Genomic DNA, 21,955 nt, shown 5'->3' on the forward strand with positions numbered 1-21,955 from the left:
CCCTGTGGGCGATCGAGATAGGCGCTCGGTGGGGAAGCAACTTCTAGTCCGCCTCCAGCGAAGGCCCGGCGCACACGCGCAGCTCAGCTCCGAGAGAGACCAGACCACGCTGTAACCTCCAACCTTCCTCGGGGCCAACTGGGGCCCATCTGCTTCACCACCGACCGCTCTTGCCCTGCGGCGCCGCTAGGGTGAGTCCCGCGCTCGGTCTGCCCTGGCCACTAGCGCCTTGGCTCCTTTCCTGCAGCACCCAGCCCTGCGCCTCTCCGCCCGCCCCTCCAACTCGACCCCCAGGTCCCTAACTCTCACACGTCCCTCTACGTCACCTCGCCCTCTCCTCGTCCCCAACTGCCGAAGCCGCCAGAGCCTGTATACAATAAAGGCCCCGCCCTTCTCCAGCCCGGAATCCTCACTCCACCAAGACGCTCGCGCCCCCGCGCGCGGCTCGGCGCCGCCGAGTCTTAACCAGATTCCCAGAGTGTGCAAGCCTTGGTCCGACCCTAGCCCTTGCTCCGTCCGCCAACTGCCCCCTGTCCCGGCTAGCCATGGCTGCCGCGGCCGCGAGACTTGCGCGGAGCTGGCGGCTAAGTCCCCGCCCGAGTAAGCGCAGAGACGCCGCTAGGCCCAGGTCGCCGCTGGCCTGCGAGGAGTGCCGAGGCCGCAGGCTCTATCTCGGCAGGTACAGTCGTTATTATTATTATTATATCGTTTTCCTGGAAAACTCATATTAATTATACTTTCCTGGCGCGCGCCTCCTCCGCCTCGCTTCCCCGGTTCTGATGCACCGGGAAAGGACTGGAAGGACGAGGCCGGGAGGCCAGGAGGCCAAGGACGCGAGTTTGCTGTGCAGAGAGGCCTCCCCTGCGCTACACAAGCGACTTTTATGCTGCGGAGCGGAGGTTGTTCGGATGAAATAGTTGATTGAGACACACTTTACTTATTTTCTAAACTCTGTAGAAATGCAAAGGGACTCTGGTAGTGCAGTGCCTAAGGCATTTGACTGCTCACCAGAAAGTTGGTTCAAATCCACCAGCCGCTCCGCGGAAAGAAGATGGGGAAATCTACTACCTGTAAAGATGTACCGCCTCAGAAACCCAAGGGAGGTAGCTATGAGTCAGAATCGACTTGGTAGCAGTGACTATCAGTTTTGGTTTATAGTAATACAAGATGTTGTCCTAGGGTCAAGCGATTTGGTTTTTTGGAGAATACTTAGGCTATGTTAAGTGAAATGCCTGGTACACAGTCAAAAGAGAAGACTAAACAATGTCTGCATAGGTAACAGGAAAACGTTGAAACACAGATCGCCTTTAGGTTGTGAGATTACTAGGGTTTTTCCCGATTGTATATATTTTCTTAAATGGTCATGTTTTTATAATTTTAAAAAACACAATTTTACATAGATAAGTGGTTCCCTATTTCACCACATTATGTGGTAAGTTGAACACTTAAGCCTTCTGTGAACGCCTTAAATTTTTCTTTCATTTCCTACTCAGAATTTGCAAGGTACCAAATTCATGTAGGACACAGAGCTTTTCCTTTTTTGAAAAATTAACTTCATTATTTAATATAAAATTTATTGTGGCCTGATTTTATTGAATAACTTGTGAACCCAGGGTTATTGTACCATTTGAAAGTTAACATAATGGTAGAGGAGGTGAGACATTTACTGAGTTTGGGCTTTTTTATAACTTATTTTTATAACTTAATTTTATAACTTAGTGTATTATTGTAATGGACTTTGACACCATTAACTTTGATATGCAGGGTCATGATTATGAGCACCCATTTGTGTGGCGGGGGCAGGTCTCAAAACTATGAACTGAAGTTTTCCCCTCTCCTCCCCTCTGCTTGAAAACACTTAACCACTTGGCTGCAATTGCTGTTTCTTATCTGCTCCTGGCTGGTTGAACATTGAACCTGAAGGGGGAACATCCTACAGCAGGTGGACTTACAGCCCAGCTCCCAACAGCTGCCCCTCCATCCTTCCCAACATTTCTTGGTTCTTTGCGCATTCTCCCCTCATCCCCAGGTGTTTGTATATTGGGATATATGGTTTGCTGAGCATCCAAAACAAAACAAAACAAAAAAACGAACTCACTGCCATCAAGTCCATCCCAACTCATAGCGACCCCTCCTTGAGTTTCTGAGGCAGTATCTCCACGGAAGTAGATTGGCCTATCTTCCTTCTGAAGAGTGGCTGGTAGGTTTGAACCCTCATCCTTCTGGTTAGCAGTCAAATGCCTTAGGCTCTACATCAGCATAGAGGAAAGAATTGATCTAGTAATGCAGGGGCTGTTTGTGGAACTTGGAACACATGACTAAATTCTTTGCATGCACTTTACCCCTCTGGTCTCCTGCCTACTTCTGGTTTTCTAATCCTTCATTTTCTTCTTGCCTGTGGCAGAATTTACAGGGCCAAGTAGGTTCTGAAGGCTTTTATCTTAGTTTGAATGGCTTGTAAATAATAGTGTCAGTCCAAATCAAAAAGCCAGACTCACTGCCTAGGGGTCAGTTCGACTCATAGCATCCCCTCCTTGGGTTTCCGAGGCGGTGTCTCTACGAAAGTAGATTGTCCAGTCTTCCTTCTGAGGAGTGGCTGGTGGATCTGAACCTCCAGACTTCTACAACACCAGAGCTTCCCTAAGAGTGTCAGTAGTGTGGACTAAAAGCTTCCTTTACCTTATTTTAAAGTGGGTACTTTCTGGGTTGATATCTTATCTAGGGATTGGTTTGGAAGCCATTGACCATTTGCAGCCAGCTTTCTAAGGCAAATATAGAGAAAATTTTTATACAAAGACATAGCATTTTGGCTGTAAGAGCCAGGAACAATCAGAAATCAGGCTGCAGAGTGTTGATGTCTGTCTGTCTGTTCTGTCTGTCTATCTGTGTGTAGTCCTCTGCAGGTCGTTAAGTTCCCCACACTTAAGCTGCCTGTGAGCAGAAGAGCAATGGCAACCAGTCAGAAGGACTTTGAGACTGCAGTGAATCAAGTGAAACTCTTGCAGACAGACCCAGAAAATGAAGTGAAGCTAAAACTCTGTTGTTGTTGTTGTTGTTGTTGTCGTGTGCCGTCAAGTCAGCTAAAACTCTATGCACTGTATAAGCAGGTAAATGCCTAAGGTCTGATATTATGGAGAAACATTCTGAGCAGATGACTCTTCAGATAGATATGATTTTATTAAATTTTATTAAAATTTACCTTTTTTATATTTGGGCTTTGTGTTACTGCCTTTGCTCTGAAGAGTATATGTGTGAGAGTGTTTCTGTATTTGATCATTCCAGAGTAAAAGATACTTAAAAAGTATAACAACCAAATTTGTGGACCTTACTTGGATCTTGATTAGAATAAATCAACTGAAAAAGATCTTTTGAGACAGTTGTGGAAATTTGAATATAGACTGGGTATTAGATGATATGTGGGAATTATTGTTAGTAGAATCATGGTTATATAAGAAAATGTATGTAGGGGTAAAATACCGCAGTTTTGGGGATTCACTAATTAAGCCAAAAGAAAAGGAAATAGATGAAGCAAATATGGCAGAACTTGATTAATTGCTGAATTTGGGGAATGCGCATTGGTGATTTGTTATGGTAGTCTACTTTTGTTTATGTTTGAAAATTTTTATAACAAAATTTAAAAAGTAAAGTCTAAGTTGCAATATCAGAAAACCATGGGATGAAAGTTTCTTTCTGTGGAAATAAGCCCTCTGGGCTCCTGTATTTTTTTTTTTTTTTTCTCTTCCTGGACCTGGTATAAACCTGTCCTGCTTTCACAGGAGTATGTAGTGAAGAATTAACCTTGCCCAAAGAGAGATCTGGTTTTTGCCCTCGGATTCTGGGAGGTAATCTCTAGGTCTCTGGAATGTGTTGCATGATTAGTGCGTTTTTGTTTGCGTGGGGGGCTCTGAGTTACACTGTTGTTTTGTGGAGACGACTGGACTCATAGCGACCCCTCCTTGGGTTTCCGAGGCAGTATCACTATGGAAGTAGATTGCCCCATCTTCCTTCCGAGGAGTGGCTGGTGGGTTTGAGCCGCCAGCCTTCTGGTTAGCAGTCAAGTGCCTTAGGCACTACGCTACCAGAGCTTCTCCAGATAGTAGTAGTGGGGGAGAACTTCGAGCCACACCTGGAGGGACTGGAGACTGCGATCAGTCACGGGCTGATGGATCCCCAATGAAAGGCCTAGACACCAAGGCTCAGAAGAGGACTCTATGTGTTGTCACATACCGATACCTGGAACGGACCTGACTCCACGAGGAGAGAACGATGGAAAGCACCATGTGAACCCCTCCTGAGGTCTGCCCTATGCATCTCTTCCTTTGACTGATATTCGATGTCTTTTCCCTTTAATAAACTGAGTATAACAGCTTCCAGTGAGTTTTGTGAGTCCTTCTAGAAGGTGGCCTTGAGGACTGCACTCCCTCTTTTTTCTTATCTGGCTTATTCATGAATGTAGCTGCTCTCTGTCTCTTTGTCTATAGCCTTAGTCTCTTTTATTGCCTTTGTGATTTGAAGTCTTCCTTCTTTCTTCTTTTAACTAATTATAGAAATTAAAATTTTTAAATGGAGTTTCAAATTGCCATTTCTAAAAAGTAGCCCAATGGGATGTTTTATCTATTGTGAAACACCCACTCCACCTACCTGAAACAAGTAAGTTGCTATTTGCTTTTTACTTACATGTCCTTCAGTTACGTTTCCTATGAGCCAGTGACAATCCTGCACCTGTCCCTGAGCTACAACTTTTACCTAGTCCACTACTAAATTAGTGGTGTGTTTTCACTGAGTTCTTAAATGTTTGTTGCCTAATTTATCTTGAAGATCATTTGCCTGAATATTTTGATTGTGTATGAAAAGTGTGATTATCAATATAAAATTAAATAACTATTTAGAATTAAAAAAAAAAAACTCCCCAAGACCCTTATCTTGCAGTGCTTTGTGTATGCAGGTAGTTATAAGCTATTTCAGGGACTGATAGTTCATAGCACATTTTGCTTCTCTAGCTTCTTTCCTGTTATTTGTATATTTTTAACAACATCAAGAAGTGGCAGGGAGGACACCGAATTGTGCACGTAAGATATAGACGACAGAGGCTAATACCGGTATATCTACAATACTGCATTACCAAAAAAAAAAAAAGAAGAAGAAGAAGAGGCAGGGAGAAATTCGTTATGAAAAACCTTATGAAAGGTTTTTGTGGTGGGAGAGATGACCATCAGGCTTTCCTGTTAGCTGTGGAGTTTATGGATCTTAAGTAGACAGAGCTCCAATGGTTGTTTGAGCATTTAGCTCCCTCTCTTTTTCCACAGGCTACAGAAGGACCTTGTAATATGCCAAAACCAGGTATGTTTGACTTGATCAATAAGGCCAAATGGGACGCATGGAGTGCTCTTGGCAGTCTCCCCAAGGTGAGTTTGCATTTCCTGTGCTTTTATTTTACTTAATGTATTTCCCCTAAGGAAGCCTAGTATTTCTTATAATCATGCTGTTGTAGATGGATGCTTCAAGATCTTGATGTACCTCTGTTTACAGTTCATTGCAAGGTGCTATAGTTTAGTAAGTTTCTCAAAGTGCTTATTTAATGACCATGGCCTGAAACTCTTTGCTGTCTTCTCTTCAGGAAAGGGCCAGGCAAAACTATGTGGACTTGGTGTCCAATTTGAGTACATCTGAATCCTCTAGCCAAGGGAAGCCTGGTACAGATGGTAAACAGTCTGGACATGATGCTGTGGTGGTCACCTCAGAAGACGGCATCACAAAGATCATGTTAAACCGTCCTGCCAAAAAAAATTCAGTGACCACTCAGGTAATTTCTCCTTCCCCTGAGAATTTGCTGTTTTTTTATTCCCCCCCTCCTTTGTTTTGTTCATTCAGAAACTGTAGTTTCAGCATTGTTCCTATTGTTGTGATCTCTCTTCTTTGATTGTACAGGAAGAGTAATAATTGTCACTTCTTACACAACACAAGTGAGCATTCAGTATTTAGAATTTATAAGCCTTGAGTGGGGTCTGCATGTTCAAAAGGCACTGTGATGCCCCTAAAAATGGAAGCAAAATAGATTCAATTAATATATATGAAATATAAGCTGATACCAAAGAATATAGAAGCCCTGGGAGCTCCGGGGGCATAGTGCCTAAAGCATTTTGAATGTTAACTAGAAGGCTGCTGGTTCAAACCCACCCAGCCACTCCTCAGAAGAAAGACTGAGCAATCTACTTCTGTAGAGATACTACCTTGGAAACCCAAGGAGGTGTTGCTATGTGTTAAAATCGACTTGATGGCAGTGAGTTAAGTTAGTTCACCAAGGTTGGTAAACCTGTCATAGAATATTCCAAGAAGTATCTTCATGCCACTTAGATTTGAAAGTATGACTCTGCTTACATAGAGTTTGTTTTTGTTTTTATATAAATAGAGGGAGAAAGGAGAATAGGGCTTATGATAAGTAGATAGTAACCTATTTCTGCTTGAAATGAGTGGCAACTTGAGTCTGTTACTGAAAGAGAATAATAAAAATAACCACCCTAATGCCCTCCTCCCTTGGCAAAAATTATAGGGAGATAGATGGATGGTTGGGAGTAAAATTAAAGGAGTCCAACTCAACAGCAGCTAGTAACAAGGACCTCTTCCATTATATTGTAGTAGAAAGGGTATACTAGCAGACCAGTTGCCATGGAATGGACATGGCATAGACTCCAATTCATGGTGATTTATGGTAACCGAGTTGAACTGGTCCACAGAGTTTTCAAGGCTATGAATGACCTTTCAGAAGCAGATCACCAGGGCTTTTTTCCGAGATGGCTCTGAGTACGTTTGATCTGCCAGCCTTTTGGTTAGCAGTCAAATGCTTAAATGTTTATACCACCCAGGGACTCCTAGAAAGAGCATATGAATTTAAAATAATCTTAAGTAATAATTCCTTAAAGTTGAATATATGCTACTCAATAAAGCTTTTGATTCTTAAAACTTTATTTCCATTTTCCCTGACTCATTCATGTATGGTAATAATAATAAAGGCTGTTCTTCATAGAGTGCCGAAGAAGTATCAGCACTTTTCACACACAGGTTTAACTAATTATTTTTTATAATTATTTGATAATGAAATCATTAGAGAGGTTAAGTAGTAACTTGCTCAAGTTCACATAACTAATAAGCAGGAAAACTTAAATGGAAACCTAATCCAATCCTGTCTCTTGCCAGCCATCTTGTTGTGCTGTGTCACCATAACTCATAATAACAAGATTACCTCCTCATTCCACATTATGTAAAGTCTGTGATTATTTATTCTTTCAGTGTCTGTGTGTCCTTAATTATCAACCCTCTCATTCTATCCCACATTGAAATCTCATATGGTAGAAACTATACCTGTTATAAATGTATTAAAAGTTGTAATAGTGACACATCCAAAATTTTCAGAGATGCTGTTGGTTTAAAATGCTGGGTCTGTTGTCTTTGTGTACTGTTAGAATACCTTGGGAATTCCAGCATTTTAGCATTCATTAACTTTTTCCAGATGGCCTAGGACATTCCTCCTCTTTCTTAAGGTCACAACTTAAATATCACTTCCTCGAAAGTTCTCTCTGACCACCTCCCATCCTGTCCTCCCTAAGCCAATCTCACTGTTTTCTCTTGAGTTTCCTGCTTCATTCTTTTCCACCTCTCCCTCCATTTTAGCGCTATATAATCCCGTTAACTCCAAAAGTTCCAGGACTGTCTTTTGTTCAGTTTTTTTAAAAAGTGGTTATATCCCTCAACATCTATTACAACACCTGGTACATAATACCTACCAAGTAACTGTAAAACGAAATACAATCCTTTCAGATGTATTATTCCATCTTTTTGGTTATTTATATGCAATCAACATAAATGTTTGGTGCTTTGTAGAGAACAGGCTTACAGACTGACATTTAGTGAATATGTTGGGTAGTGGGCCTCATTTTCAGAGTTCTTTGATCTTCCCATTCACATAGATGTATCACGAAATTATGCTTGCACTTGAAGCAGCAGGCAAGGATGACTCAGCTATGACAGTGTTAACAGGTAAGACATTTTCTCAGTTTGTAATTATATTTCAGTTTGTGGGGGTTTCTTACTAAATAGGGAGTTGTAGTAAATAAACTCTTTTCCAGTTTGGAGATACTCAATTCATAAATATGTAAAAATAGCCAAAGGATCAAATATTTGTAATAATATAAAAAGCAGACACAAATGGGTAAGAAAAGCACTAAGAGCTGCTAGATAAATGAAAGAGGAAAATGAATAGGTAATTTATGTGAGAAACTGTAGGAACTAAACAAATAAGGAAAAATATAACCACCTTAATGACCACATATACAAAGTAAAACTAGGAGCAACCATTTTGTATTTATCTAAATTAGCAAAAATGGGTTTGTTTATTTTTTTTAATTGTGATTTGGGTGAAAATTTACAGAGCAAGTTCACTTTCTATACAGCAGTTCACATACAGTTTGTCTAATGACATTGACTACAATTTACCCAATGCAACAGCTCCCCTCCCACTTCTCCCGATAGTTACCTTTTCCCTGTGTCCATCCCTCCATGTACTTCTGCCCCCTGAGCTGTCTCCCTATGCATAAACAGCCCCTCTTTCTCCCATGATTGTTCTCTCCAAGGAGTGTATCTATCTCAGGTAAATGTTCAACTCATATGCCTGTCTTTTGTTAGGCTGGAAGCCACAGGTGTGGGCAAAAATGCTTAAGTTATACTCAATTTTAACAAAATTATGGAGTTTCTGGGTGTTTCAAACATTTACACCCAAAGACTGATATCCCAAAAGTTGGAGGTCCATCCAGAGGCACCATGGAAGAAAAGCAGAAAGGCCTGGAAGCTACTTTTAAAAAATCAGCTATTGAAAACCTTATGGAGCACAGTTTTACCCTGACATACGTGAAGTTGCCATGAGTTACAATCAACTCTATATCAACTATTTTGGTTGCTATAGAGTAAACTAAAAAACTCATTGCCATCAAGTCGATTCCAACTCATAGTGAGTGACCCTATAGGACACAGTAGAACTGCCCCATAGGATTTCGAAGGCTGTAAATCTTTAAGGAAGCAGACTGCCTCATCTTTATCCCATGAAGCAGCTGATGGATTTGAACCACTAACCTTCCAGTTAGCAGCCAAGCACTTAACCACTTCACTACCAGGACTCCTAATGGTAAAATGTTGTTGTTGTTGTGAGTTGCTGTTGACTTTGTGCTGACTCATAGCCACCTTGTGCACAACAAAATGAAACACTGTCCAGTCATGCACCATCCTCAGTCCTTGCGATACTTGAGCCCATCATTGCAGCCACCATGTCAGTCCATCTAATTGAGCGTCTTTCCCATTTTCACTAACTTCCTTATTCATTTTCCAGCTCTCAGATGCATGTGACACAATTGAAAATACCCTGGCTTGGGTTAGGCTTACTTTAGTCTTCAAAATGACATCTTTGTTTTTTAATACTTCAAAGAGGTCTTTTGCAGCTGATTTGTCCAGTCTGATTTCTTGACTTCTGCTTTCATGGGTGTTGATTGTGGATCCAAACAAAATGAAATCCCTCACAACTTCAGTCTTTTCTCTACTTATGATCATGTTGCTTATTAGTCCAGTTGTGAGGACTTTTGTGTTCTTTATGTTAAGGTATAAACCATACTGAAGACTGTAGTCTTTGATCTACATCAGTAAGTGCTTCAAGTCATCTTCACTTTCAGCAAGCAAGATGGTGCCATCTGCATATCACGTGTTGTTAATGAGTCTTCCTCCAATCCTGACACTGTGTTCTTTGTATAGTCCAGCTTCTTGGATTATTTGCTCAGCATACAGATTGCATAAGTGTGATGAAAGGATACAATGCCAACATGCACCCTTCCTGATTATAAACAAGTATCCCCTTGTTCTGCTTGAACAATAGCCTTTTGGTCTATATACAGGTTCCTCGTGAGCACAATTAAGTGTTCTGGAATTCCTGTTCTTTGCAATGTTATGTGTAATTTGTTATGATCTACAAAGTCAAATGCCTTTGTATAATCAGTAAAACACAGATAAACATCTTCGTTATTCTTTGCTTTCAGCCAAGATCCATCTGACATCAGCAATGATATTGTTCATTCCATGTCCTCTTCTGAATGTAGCTTGAATTTCTGGAGTTCCCTGTCAATATACTGCTGCAACCATTTTTGAGTTATCTTCAGCAAAATTTTACTTGTGTGTGATATTAAGGATATTATTCAATAACTTCCACATTCTGTTGAAGCATCTTTCTTTGGAATGGGCACAAATATGGCTCTCTTCCAGTTGATTACATTGGTAGCTGTCTTCCAGATTTCTTGGCATAAATGAATGAGTGAACACCTTAAGTGCTGTATCCATATGTTGAAACATCTCAATGGGTATTCTGTCAATTCCTGGAGTCTTGTTTTCGACTACTTCCTTCAGTGCTGCTTGGACATTTGTCTTCAATACCATTGGTTCTTGGTCATACTGCTACCTCCTGAAATGGTTGAACATCAACTGCTTCTTTTTGGTACAGTGACACTGTGTATTCCTTCTATCTTCTTTTAATGCTTCATGCATCATTCAATGCTTTGCCCATAGAATCCTAGTACAACTTAAGGCTTGAATTTTTTTCTTCAGTTCTTTGGGCTTGAGAAATGCCGAGCATATTCTTCCTTTTGGGTTTTCTAATTCCCAGTCTTTGCACATTTCATTATAATTCTTTGTTTTTTCAAGCTGCCCTTTGAAATCTTCTGTTCAGTTCTTTTATCTCATTTCTTCTGTTTACTTTAAACTACTCTCCATGCAAGAGAAAGTTTCAGAGTCTCTTCTGACATCCATTTTGGTCTGTTCTTCCTTTCCTGCCTTTTTAACCACCATTTGCTTTCTTCATGTATGATTTTCTTGATGTCATCCCATAATTTGTCTGCTTTTTGGTCATTGGTGTTCCGTTCATCAAATCTGTTCTTCAGATGGTCTCTAAATTCAGGTGGAATATAATCAAGGTCATATTATGGCTCTTGTAGATTTGTGTTAATTTTCTTCAGCTTCAACTTGAACTTGCATATGAGCAGTTGATGGTCCATTCCACAGTCAGGTCCTGGCCTCGTATTGACTGAAGATATTGAGCTTCCTCATTGCCTAGATGTAGTCAGTCTCATTCCTGTGTATTCCATCTGGTGAGTCCATGTATGTAGCCACCATTTATGTTGTTCAAAAAAGGTATTTGCAATGAATAAATCATTGGTCTTGCAAAATTCTGTTGTGTAATCTATGGTGTCCTTTGTATCACCAAGGCCCTATTTTCCAGCCACTGATGACTCTGCATTCCAATCACCAGTAATAATCAGTACACCTTGATTGCATGTTTGGTCAATTTTGGACTGCAGAAGTTGGTAAAAATCATCAATTTCTTCATCTTTGGCTTTAGTGCTTGGTGCATAAATTTGAACACTAGTAGTATTAACTGGTCTTCCTTTTAGGCATATGAATATTATCCTATCAGTGACAGCATTGTGCTTCAGGATAGAACTTGAAATGTTCTTTTTGACAATGAATACGACACCATTCCTCTTCAGTTTCTCATTCTCAGCATATAGAAAATACCAGCCCATTTCCCCTCACTAGTATCTATGATATTGATCTTTTTATGTTTCATTTTTCACAACTTGCAATTTCACTAGATTCGTACTTCATACATTTCATGTTCTGATTATTAATGGCTGTTTGCAGCAGCTCTTTTTTCCCATTGAGTCATGCCCCGTCACTAAATGCAGGGCCTGAAAGCTTTACTCCATCCATGTTATCAAGGTCGACTCTTCTTTGATAAGGCAGCTCATCCCCTGTCACATTCTGAGTGCCTTCCAATCTGAGGGGCTCATCTGGCGTTGTATCAGACAGTGATTCATGGCTTTCCTAAACTTTTCCAGTAATAGCTAGTGCTTCACTGCTATTCATAAGGTTATTTCACTGGCCAGTTTTTTCAGAAGTAGTTGATCCTGTCCTTCTTCCAGTCTGTCTTAGATTGGAAGCTCCACTGAAACCTGTCCACCATGGGTGACCCTGATGGTATATGAAATACTAGTGGCAAAGCCTCCAGCCTGACAGCAACACGCAAGTTGTCACAATACAACAAACTGACAGACGAGTGGTGGAATGGTGAAATAGGTTTGCAAAAAGGGCAAGGAGGCCACATGTTCTGACCTCCTCTAATCCCACAAGAGGAAGACAGAATCACCATCAATAGCCCAAGGCCTATTCCTGCGAGGCCAGACATGCTGCCTCCCTCCAGCCCTTTCTACAACTGTTCCTCTCAAAGCACCCACCACCTCTCTCCTGGGTTCTATAATTCACTGCAGTGGCCACACAGAACTCACAGACTACGGGGTTTATTAGGGAAGCACCAGGTTACAATTCAAGTTCAGGAAAAACGCTCAGTCTCTCTCCCAGCCCACCATTCCTCAGCCAACAGTCTCTCACAATCTCTTTCCCAGCAGTGCTGGTCCCTTGGTGTCTCACTCAGCAATGCATGTCTCTTGCGTCTCTTTCCCAGCAATGCGTGTCTCAGGAGTGTGTGTCTCTTTCAGCAGCAAGTCTTCCTCAACCAGCAGTCAGAGAGAGTTCTGCCTCTAGGAGGCCTCCTTTTGAGCTTGGCAGAGTGGCCAAACTATCCAATCATAGCATCAGAACTCTAAGCACCTGAGAGAGAACCTCCCATAACATTGCGTTGTGCTACGCCCAACAGAAATAACCCAGGTGGATAACATTTACAATCAGGAGCTCCTCAGTGGCTCATTCCACCACTGAATTTACAATGACTAATGGGTAGAAAAGCCATACTAAGTAATTTACTACACTGCAAGGTTCCTTTAATATCTTTCTGACAGCAATGTGAATGGCTATAAAAGTTGTAAATAGTTAAAGAAAATAATGATTTGGCAATATATAAAACATTTATATCATTTGGCCCAGAAATCCCATTTATGGGAATATATTTTATAGAAATAATCCAAGAAAAAGAAAGGCTTTATGCAAAAAAGATAATCTTTGCAACATTATTTATAATTGTGAAAATGTTAAAGCATTATAAATAGGCTGTCAGAATAATAAAGCAAATTTTAGAACATCCATTGGTCCTATGTTACACAAGGACAGGAGCTGATTGTGGAATGGACCACCAGTTTCTCATATACAAGTTGAAATTAAAGCTGAAGAAAATGAAAACAAGTCTGTGAGCGCCAAATTATGACACTGAATGTAAGCAAATACCAAACTCACTGCCATTGAATCTATTTGACTCATAATGAACCCTCCCTAGGTTTCTGAGCCAGAATCACTGTGGAACTAGAGTGCCCAGTCTTCCTTCTGAGGAGTGGCTGGTGGGTTTGAACTGCCAGCCTTCTGGTTAGCAGTCAAATACCTTAGGCACTTTACCACCAGAGCTCTTTTGCACATGCATATGAGGCGATTGAAAATACAGTGGGTTGGGTTAGGCACATCTTAGTCTGCAAGGAGACATTTTTGCTCTTCAGCACTTTAAAGAGGTCTTTTGTAGCATATTTGCCCAGGGCAGGACACCATCTGATGTCTTGACTGCTGCTTCCATTGTTGTTGGTTGTGGAACCAGGTAATACGAAATCTTTGACAACTTCAGTCTTCTCCATTTATCGTGATGTTGCTTATGTATGCCTGTGGACCAGGACTGACAAGAACATAGAAGATGAATTTGGAAGGGGTGTACAGGTTAAGGCTTAGGCTTACAACTCAGATCAACTTGGGTGTAAATCCTGGCTTCTTTTCTTATTAATTGTGGGTGACCTCTGCTTCCTCAATGGAGAAGACTGTTTTTTGTTTCTAGCCCATTGCTCGGTTGAGATGACTGCATGAGATAATGCATTCTAAGGGCACCAAGGATGCCTGGCACAGGGCAGGCACATGAGAAATGTTTGCGGCCACTGTTTGTTGGCATGACAGAATCACAAGTGATTTTATTTATTTACATTAACATTTATACAATAAATAATAATGCAGAGAGATATCAGATTGCTTTTGATAATAAAAAAGAGTGAGTGAGATCTAATGGCCAATTAGATGAGGAAAAGGAGGGGGAGGCATGAGAGAAAGGGAAGAATCAATCAAAGATAGCTTTGCTATTTACTACTTAGGTAATTTAAGAGAATGAAGATAATAGTAACAAAAACCCTGAAGTCTAGAAGTGGCATTGGTTTGAGATGGGATAAATCTTTTTAATTAACTAGGTTTTTTGGAGTTTGTTTTTTACTAAAAGTGTAATATTCTATTTAGGAGTTTCTTGATTTTGTTGATAATCAAAGCACTAGCTTTTGGCTTTATTTTCTCTATTGTCTGTTTCACTGATTCTGCTTTTTTTTCCCTTTTACTTACTTTGGTTTTACTTTTCTTTATCTTTTTTTTTTCTTTTGCTAGTTTCTTAAGGTGGGACTTTAGGTCATTGATTTTAGATCTTTTCTTCTTTTCTAAGGTAAGCATTTAAAGTTATGCTTCCCTCTAAAAAGTGCTTAGCTGGATTCAGTGATTTTTGACATGTCATATATATTTATTATTTTCAATTTTTTTTGTATGTTATCTCAGCCCTACCTATACTCTGAGCCCCTGATTATATTGTTAATAATCTCTTTCCTTCTTATTGCCACTTTTAATGAGATCATAATTTCTTGAATGGTTATGATTTTCTCTTACATTTTTTGCATGAACTCTTTCAGACCACTTCTCATTTCTTTCTTTTGTTTACCACATCTTTTCTTAGCCCACTTCCACAGGACAGTTTAGCTCTTACTTTTTTTCTATGTTGAGTACCTGCATAAGAGTTTGTTTCCAATAAAAAACATTTTATTGCTCATATAATTATTGAAAAATACTATTTATAGCATAATTTTCTTCTACTGGAAACATAGACTTTTTTTTTTTTTTCTTCAGTTCTTTTAGCTTGAGAAATGCCAAGTATGTTCTTCCCTTTTGGTTTTCTAACTCTAGGTCTTTGCACATTTAATTATAATACTTTACTTATCTTCTCAAGTCACCCTTTGAAAATGTCTGTTCAGCTCTTTTACGTCATCATTTCTTCCATTTGGTTTAACTACTCCCCATTCAAGAGCAGGTTTCACAGTCTCTTCTGACATCCATTTTGGTCTTTTCTTCCTTTTCTGTCTTTTTAATGACCTTTTACTTTCTTCATGTATGATGTTCTTAATGTCATCCCACAGCTCATCTGGTTTTTGGTCTTTGGTGTTCAGTGTGTCAAATCCATTCTTCAGATGGTGTCTAAATTCAGGTGGGATATAGTCAAGTCATATTTTGGCTCTCGTGGACTTGTTTTACTTTGCTTCAGCTTCAGCTTGAATTGGCATATGAGCAATTGATGGTCTGTTCCACGGTTAGCTCCTGGCCTTGTTTTTACTGATGATATTAACTTTCCCCATTGCCTCTTTTCACAGATGTAGGCAGTTTGATTACTGTGTATTTCATCTGGTGAGATCCATGTCTATAGACACCATTTATGTTGTTGTAAAAGGGTATTTGCAATGAATAAGTCATTGGTCTTAGAAAATTCTGTAATGTGATCTCTGGTGTCATGTCTATCACCAAGGCCATATTTTTCAACTACTGATGTTGCTGCTTTTGTTTCCAACTTTCACATTTCAATCACCAGTATTTATCAATGCATCTTGATTGCACGTTTGGTCAATTTTACACTACAGCAGTTGGTAAAAATCTTCAATTTCTTAATCTTTGGTTTTGGTGGTTAGTGCATAAATTTGAATAATAGTTGTACTAATTAGTCTTCCTTGTGATATTTTCTTAAAACTGACAACATTGTACTTCAGGATAGATGTTGAAATGTTCTTTTTAATGTGACACCATTCCTCTAATTGGTCATTCCCAGCATAGTAGACCATATGATTATCTGATTCAGAATGGCCAATACTAGTCCATTTTCTCTCACTAACACCTGGGATCAGTGCTCTGGTGGTGCAGTGGGTAAGGCATTTGGCTGCTAACCAGTGGTTCAAACTACTAGTTTTGTGGGAGGAAGTTGAGGCAGTCTGCTTCCATAAAGATTTACAGCCTAGGAAACACCTTGGGGATCCTTGTGAGTTGGAATCAACTCAGTGGCAGTGGGTAATGCATAGGATATCTATCTTTATGTGTTCCGTTTCATTTTTGACAACTTCCAATTTTCCTGTATTCATACTTCATACATTCTACATTCCAATTATTAATGAATATTTGTAGCATTTTCTTTCCATTTTGAGTTATGCTTCATTGGCAAATGAATCTCCCAAAAGCTTTACTTATTCTGCTCTACGTCATTAAGGTCAACTCTACTTTGAGGAGGCAGCTCTTCCCCACTTGTATTTTGAGTGCCTTCTAACCTGAGGGGCTCATCTTCTGGCACTGTATCAGACAATGTTTCACTGCTACTCATAAGGTTTTCAGTGACCAACTCTTTCAGAAGTGGATCATCCCATCCTTGTTCCCAGTTTGTCTTAGTCTGGAAGCTCCACTTAAACCTGTCCACTGTGGATGACCCTGCTGGTATTTGAAATACCAGTGGCATAGCTTCCAGCCTCAGAGCAACATGCAAGCCACCACAGTACAACAAACTTTTAGAAGAATGGTGGATACAATGGAATACTATTCAGTAATAAGTTATGAATATCTGATACACACACAAGTGCATCTTAAAAACATAGTTCAACAAAATAAGCCAGACACAAAATTGTAGTTACAATTTTGTAGTTAGAATTGTATGAGTCTGTCTATATAAAGTTCTAACATAGGCACAATTACCTTACGGTGATAGAAGTCAGAAAGTGATTGCTGTGTAGGATGGGAGTATGCTATAACTGGAAAGGGGCATAAGAGAACTTTCTGGGGTGATGGAAATGCTCCATATTTTGTTTATAATGATAATTATGTGAGTATGTACACTTGAAAACTCATTGAACTGAACATTTAAGAAGTGGCCGTTGTTTGTTAATTATACTTTAATTTTAAAAAACAAACAAAAACGCACTGACTCTCCAATGTTTAGAATAAAGACAAAATTTAACCAGACCCACAGAGCCCTGCTCAGTCCACCCTGCCTGTTCTCTTCCTAAAACCACCTCCTTCCCTGGCTTATTCTGCTCCAGGCACAGTGGCACTTCTTTCAAACTGTCGTATGTGCTAGAGTTACCTTACTACACAGAATCTGTGCATGCCTGCGAAAAGAACAAGGAGGCCACATGACAAGGAACCTCCCGCAACATTGTTTAGTGCCCTTCCCAACAGAAATACACCAGGTGGACAACTTTAGCAATCAGGAGCTCCTCAGTTGCTCATGGCAAATTCCACCTTGGAATTTACAAACACTTAAGGGTAGAAAAGCCACACTAAGTAATTTACACTGCAGGCCACCTCCTGGCTTTTCTAGCCATTATCCCTTTTATGCTTCAAAAATTCACATCCCCTTCACCATCAGTCTAAGAATAACCACACCCATGAAAGCCTGTAAGCCAGCCACTTCATGCTTTGATCTCCCCCCATTTTAGAGAGCCAATTTAGCATAGTGCCTAAGGCACTTGACTGCTAACCAGAAGGCTGGCGGTTCAAACCCACCAGCCACTCCTCGGAAGGAAGGTGGGGCAATCTACCTCCTCTACCTCTTAGTGATACTGCCTTGGAAACCCAAGTAGGGGCCGCTATGAGTTGGGCCAACTCGATAGCACATAACAACATCAAACCAGTACTCTAAGGAGACAAACATGGTCCTTTCTCTCTGGAGAATCTTCTGTTCTGTTTGGAAACTTCAGGCATCTGGATCCATAAACAAGCAAAGTCCAGCCAAGCTCAAGCCATCAAATTGCAGCAACTTAACACCAGCTCAGTGTCAAACATCTTTCTCTTCATTTGGTCGGGTTCTGGTCAGCTCAGCCCTAGCCTTCCCAGCTAGGTCATGGATACCAGCTGCCAAGTTTAGGAGTCACACTCTTCCCTTCACTTCAGACCAGCCAGCACCTTCTCTCACATCTTCAGTTCTCAGGGACTATTTCAATGCCCATAGGCTCACAACTCCTTGCACTTCAGACCAGCCAGCTCTTCTTCTCATCCCCAGCTTCCATGGCCTAGGTCAAAGAGTACCAAACTCAGCCCGTTTCTTCTTTGCTGCACTTCCCCCATTTCCACTCAGGTGGATCTAGGTGATCACAAGCAAGTAATATACAAGTCTACTACTCACTGGCTTCCTTTAACTTTCAGTCCTGGAAGCGGTTTCTCTCACTGACCATGACTTTCCTGTATGGACGCACCCAAAACCAGCCAGCTTGCTTGAAATTTAAAGAGCCAAACAGTCATTTTTTCCTCTTCAGGTCCTTATTCAAATGCAAATCTTCTGTTTCCTCAGTAGTACTAGGTGGGGCTCAGGTTTTCTACCTAAACCCCCTCCACTCTACACACAGGGTTTGAAACAAAAGCCTGTTTCTTCTGGGCAAATTCTGTTTCCCCTTTTAACATATCCAATCAAGTACTGGCTGAAGGTGGACTTACACTCTCTATTATCCACATACCCCATAATCATTTCTAATGTCCAAGCAGGTAAGAGAACATTCAATAGCCATAGTACATTCGGATAAACACGTAATCCAAAACACATAATCCTTTTAAAGACATTCCAGGTTCATCTCTTCACCTTGATTACAATCCCATTCTATCCATATGGCCTTGGGCCTTTGGCTGGGTGTAACCAAAGGCCCTAGGAGCTCTGGTAGCATAGTGCCTAAGGGACTTGACTGCTAACCAGAAGGCTGGCGGTTCAAACCCACCAGCCACTCCTCGGAAGGAAGGTTGGGCAATTCTACTTCCGTAGTGATACTGCCTTGGAAACCCAAGGAGGGGTCACTATGAGTCAGGGCCAACTCGATGGCAAATAACAACAACAACAACAACAACCAAAAGCCCTAGCCTCTGGATCAATTATCTCCTTTAAGAGGTAACACCAAAAAGTAACCATCTAGGAATCCAAAGTTTCACTTCCCAGCCCCTTTCCTTCTTTCTTTTACAAAATCTCATGCTTGTATGAGTCTGGAGCCACTGCAGTGAATCCCACCACTTCCGACACCAACTGCGAAAAGGACAAGGAGGCCACATGTTCCGACCTCCTCTAACACCACAAAAGGAAGACAGAGTCACCATCAATAGCCCAAGGCCTATTCCTATAAGGCCAGACATGCTGCCTCCCTCCAGCCCTTTCACCAACCATTCCTCCCAAAGCACTCACCACCTCTCTCCTGGGTTTGATAATTCACTGCAGTGGCCACACAGAACTCACAGATTACGGGGTTTATTAGGGAAGCACCAGGCTACAATTCAAGTTTAGTAAAAATGCTCAGTCTCTCTCCCAGCCCAGTGTCCCTCAGCCAACAGTCTCTCACAGTCTCTCTCCCAGCAGTGCTTTTCCCTCAGTGTCTCACTCAGCAATGCATGTCTCTTGCATCTCTTTCCCAGCAGCACTTGTCTCAGGAGCGCATGTCTCTTTCAACAGCTCGTCTTCCTCAGCCAGCAATCAGAGAGAGCTCTGCCTCTAGGCCTCCTTTTGAGCCCAGCCGAGTGGCCAAACCAACAACCAATCATAACATCAGAATTCTAAACACCTGAGAGAGAACGGGAACCTCCCATAACATTGTTTAGTGCCATTCCCAACAGGAATACCCCAGGTGGACAACTTTAGCAATCAGGAGCTCCTCAGTTGCTCATGGCAAATTCCACCTTGGAGTTTACAAACACTTACAGGGAGAAAAGCCACGCTAAGTAATTTACTACACTGCAATGCCATTTCCACTGTGTAGAATATTCTTCCCATCTCTCTTTTTAAAGGTAACTCTTACCAGTCCTTCAGATAGTTCAGTTGTTTTTTCCTTGGAAACTCCTTCCCTTAATTCCCTAATTCAACCAAACCTCCTTCTGTGTACTATCATATCATACATGTCTTTCCATTGTAGCACCCTCACAGTTGCGTTATTTACATTTATTTTTATGTTTTCAGATGACTCTTCTACTTTCTCAGTAGTCTATAAATTAGGGCAAGACCTAATATCCCTGGTTCACCAGGGCCTATGTGTTTTGCCAAGGATTAGCGTGGAGCTTAGGTCTCTTGGTGGCATAAACAATTTGCACTCAGCTCTTAACCAAAAGGTTGGTGGTTCAAATACACTCACTGATGACTCTAGGAAGAAAAGCCTGGTGATCTACTTCCATAAGATAAGAGCCATTGAAAACCCTATAGAGTGCAGTTCTACTCTGAAACACACGGGGTTGCCATGAGTCAGAATCAACTGAATGGCAATCAGTTTAAGTATCATGGAGCCTGGCATGTAGTAAATACTCTGTAATTATTCAATGAATGAATGGTGAATTTGTTGATTTTATTTTTATAGGAAACGGTGATTATTACTGTAGTGGGAATGATCTGAACAACTTCACTGATATTCCCCCTGGTGGCATAGAGGAAAAAGCCAAAAATAGTGCCATTTTACTGAGGTAAGAATGACATTTCAGAGGACTCACCCTTACTCATCAAAGTACTCTTTAGCTAATCAAAGTAAAATATGTGCCCTCTATGTCAGCATGATGAATGGTGAGTGTTGGAAAAGCACATTTCTCCAGACTGCCTCCATCATTATTTGGGCACTTGTTCCATCACTTTGACTTCCATTGCTTGATTTTCATGCTGCTCAATAACAGATGTGACTGGAAAGCATAAAAAAAGGCTCCAGTTGTAAATAAGATCCTCTTCTACTGAGGCAGAGGAGTGTAGCAAATGCTTATCCAGCCAGAACAATGCATGGCTCCCATGACTTCTAGTACTGGGAGACTTGAGTGGTCTCGAAAAACAAACCAGAGATCTGAGGCTTCTCTCTTCCTGTTCATTATCCCTCTGAGTCCCCATTCCCCGTGATGCCATAGTTTTGTAAAACTTGACCCATCCATCACTATCCTCACCTTAAAATCTACAACCCAGACCAAACTGCCTACAATGCAAAAATCAAGCTGGGGTACACTTATAATACTCAGATGTCTGCCTCCATCAAGACCATTCAAATGGATGCTCCAGTGAATATGGTAAGAAAATGTGAAAGGTGGCAAGACAGGAGGCATTGCTGGTTGAAGTTTTGGAAACACCTCACCTGGGGTGGAGGGCTTATTATTTCAGACTCATTTATGTCTTGCCTTTAATTCAGTAATGCTGTTTTGGAAAATTTAAACATGCTTTTATGTTTCCATTTCTGTAGGAAATTTGTAGATTGTTTCATAGATTTCCCTAAGCCTCTGATTGCAGTGGTAAATGGCCCAGCTGTGGGAATCTCCGTCACCATTCTTGGGCTATTTGATATAGTGTATGCTACTGACAGGGTAAGTCAACTCCCAGAAACGTATGAAGTTAGGCAAGTAGACTGCAAATGAGGTCCTTTGACTTTTCCGTTATTGTTGCTAGTAGTAAATGGATAACACAGGGTTTGTGGTAGAAGGGGCCGAGTTTAGATTTTTCTCAAAGATTTAGTCTAATGAATTTGACTGATTTTTTTTTAATTTTTATTGTGATTTGGGCGACAGTTTACAGAGCAAATTCGTTTTCCATATGGCAGTTCACATACAATTTGTCTCATGACATTGACTATAATTTCTCACAATGCAAGAGCTCTCTTCCCACTTCCTCCTCATAGTTACCTCTTCCCTGTGTCCTTCCCTCCTATGCACTCCTGCCCCCTGAGCTGTTTCCTTGTGCATACACAGCCCTTCTGTTCTTCCATGACTGATCTCTCCAGGGAGTGTATCTACCTCATGTAACTATTCAGCTCATATGTCTGTCTTTTGTTTGGCTGGAAGCCACAGGAGTTAGTTAACTTCCAGACTTGAAGGCCAGCTAGAGGCCATAGTCTCAGTG

At 41.0% G+C, this 21,955-nt stretch overlaps 1 protein-coding gene across 1 annotated transcript in view; it reads left to right on the forward strand.

Moving 5' to 3' along the window:
* Positions 1-2,900: 2,900 nt before the first annotated feature.
* The window catches only part of ECI2 (enoyl-CoA delta isomerase 2), a 30,674-nt gene continuing 11,619 nt past the window's right edge, over positions 2,901-21,955 (forward strand). The window contains exons 1-6 of the mRNA XM_042783703.1: positions 2,901-3,107; positions 5,307-5,405; positions 5,618-5,803; positions 7,965-8,034; positions 20,448-20,550; positions 21,303-21,423. Of these exons, the coding sequence (XP_042639637.1) occupies positions 2,949-3,107; positions 5,307-5,405; positions 5,618-5,803; positions 7,965-8,034; positions 20,448-20,550; positions 21,303-21,423 (738 nt within the window). The 5' untranslated portion in view covers positions 2,901-2,948. The remainder of the gene's footprint in view (positions 3,108-5,306; positions 5,406-5,617; positions 5,804-7,964; positions 8,035-20,447; positions 20,551-21,302; positions 21,424-21,955) is intronic.

The sequence above is a fragment of the Orycteropus afer genome, unplaced genomic scaffold (assembly GCF_000298275.1).
Source record: "Orycteropus afer afer isolate SDZICR_OR568_19922 unplaced genomic scaffold, OryAfe1.0 scaffold00027, whole genome shotgun sequence".
NCBI lineage: Eukaryota > Metazoa > Chordata > Mammalia > Tubulidentata > Orycteropodidae > Orycteropus > Orycteropus afer.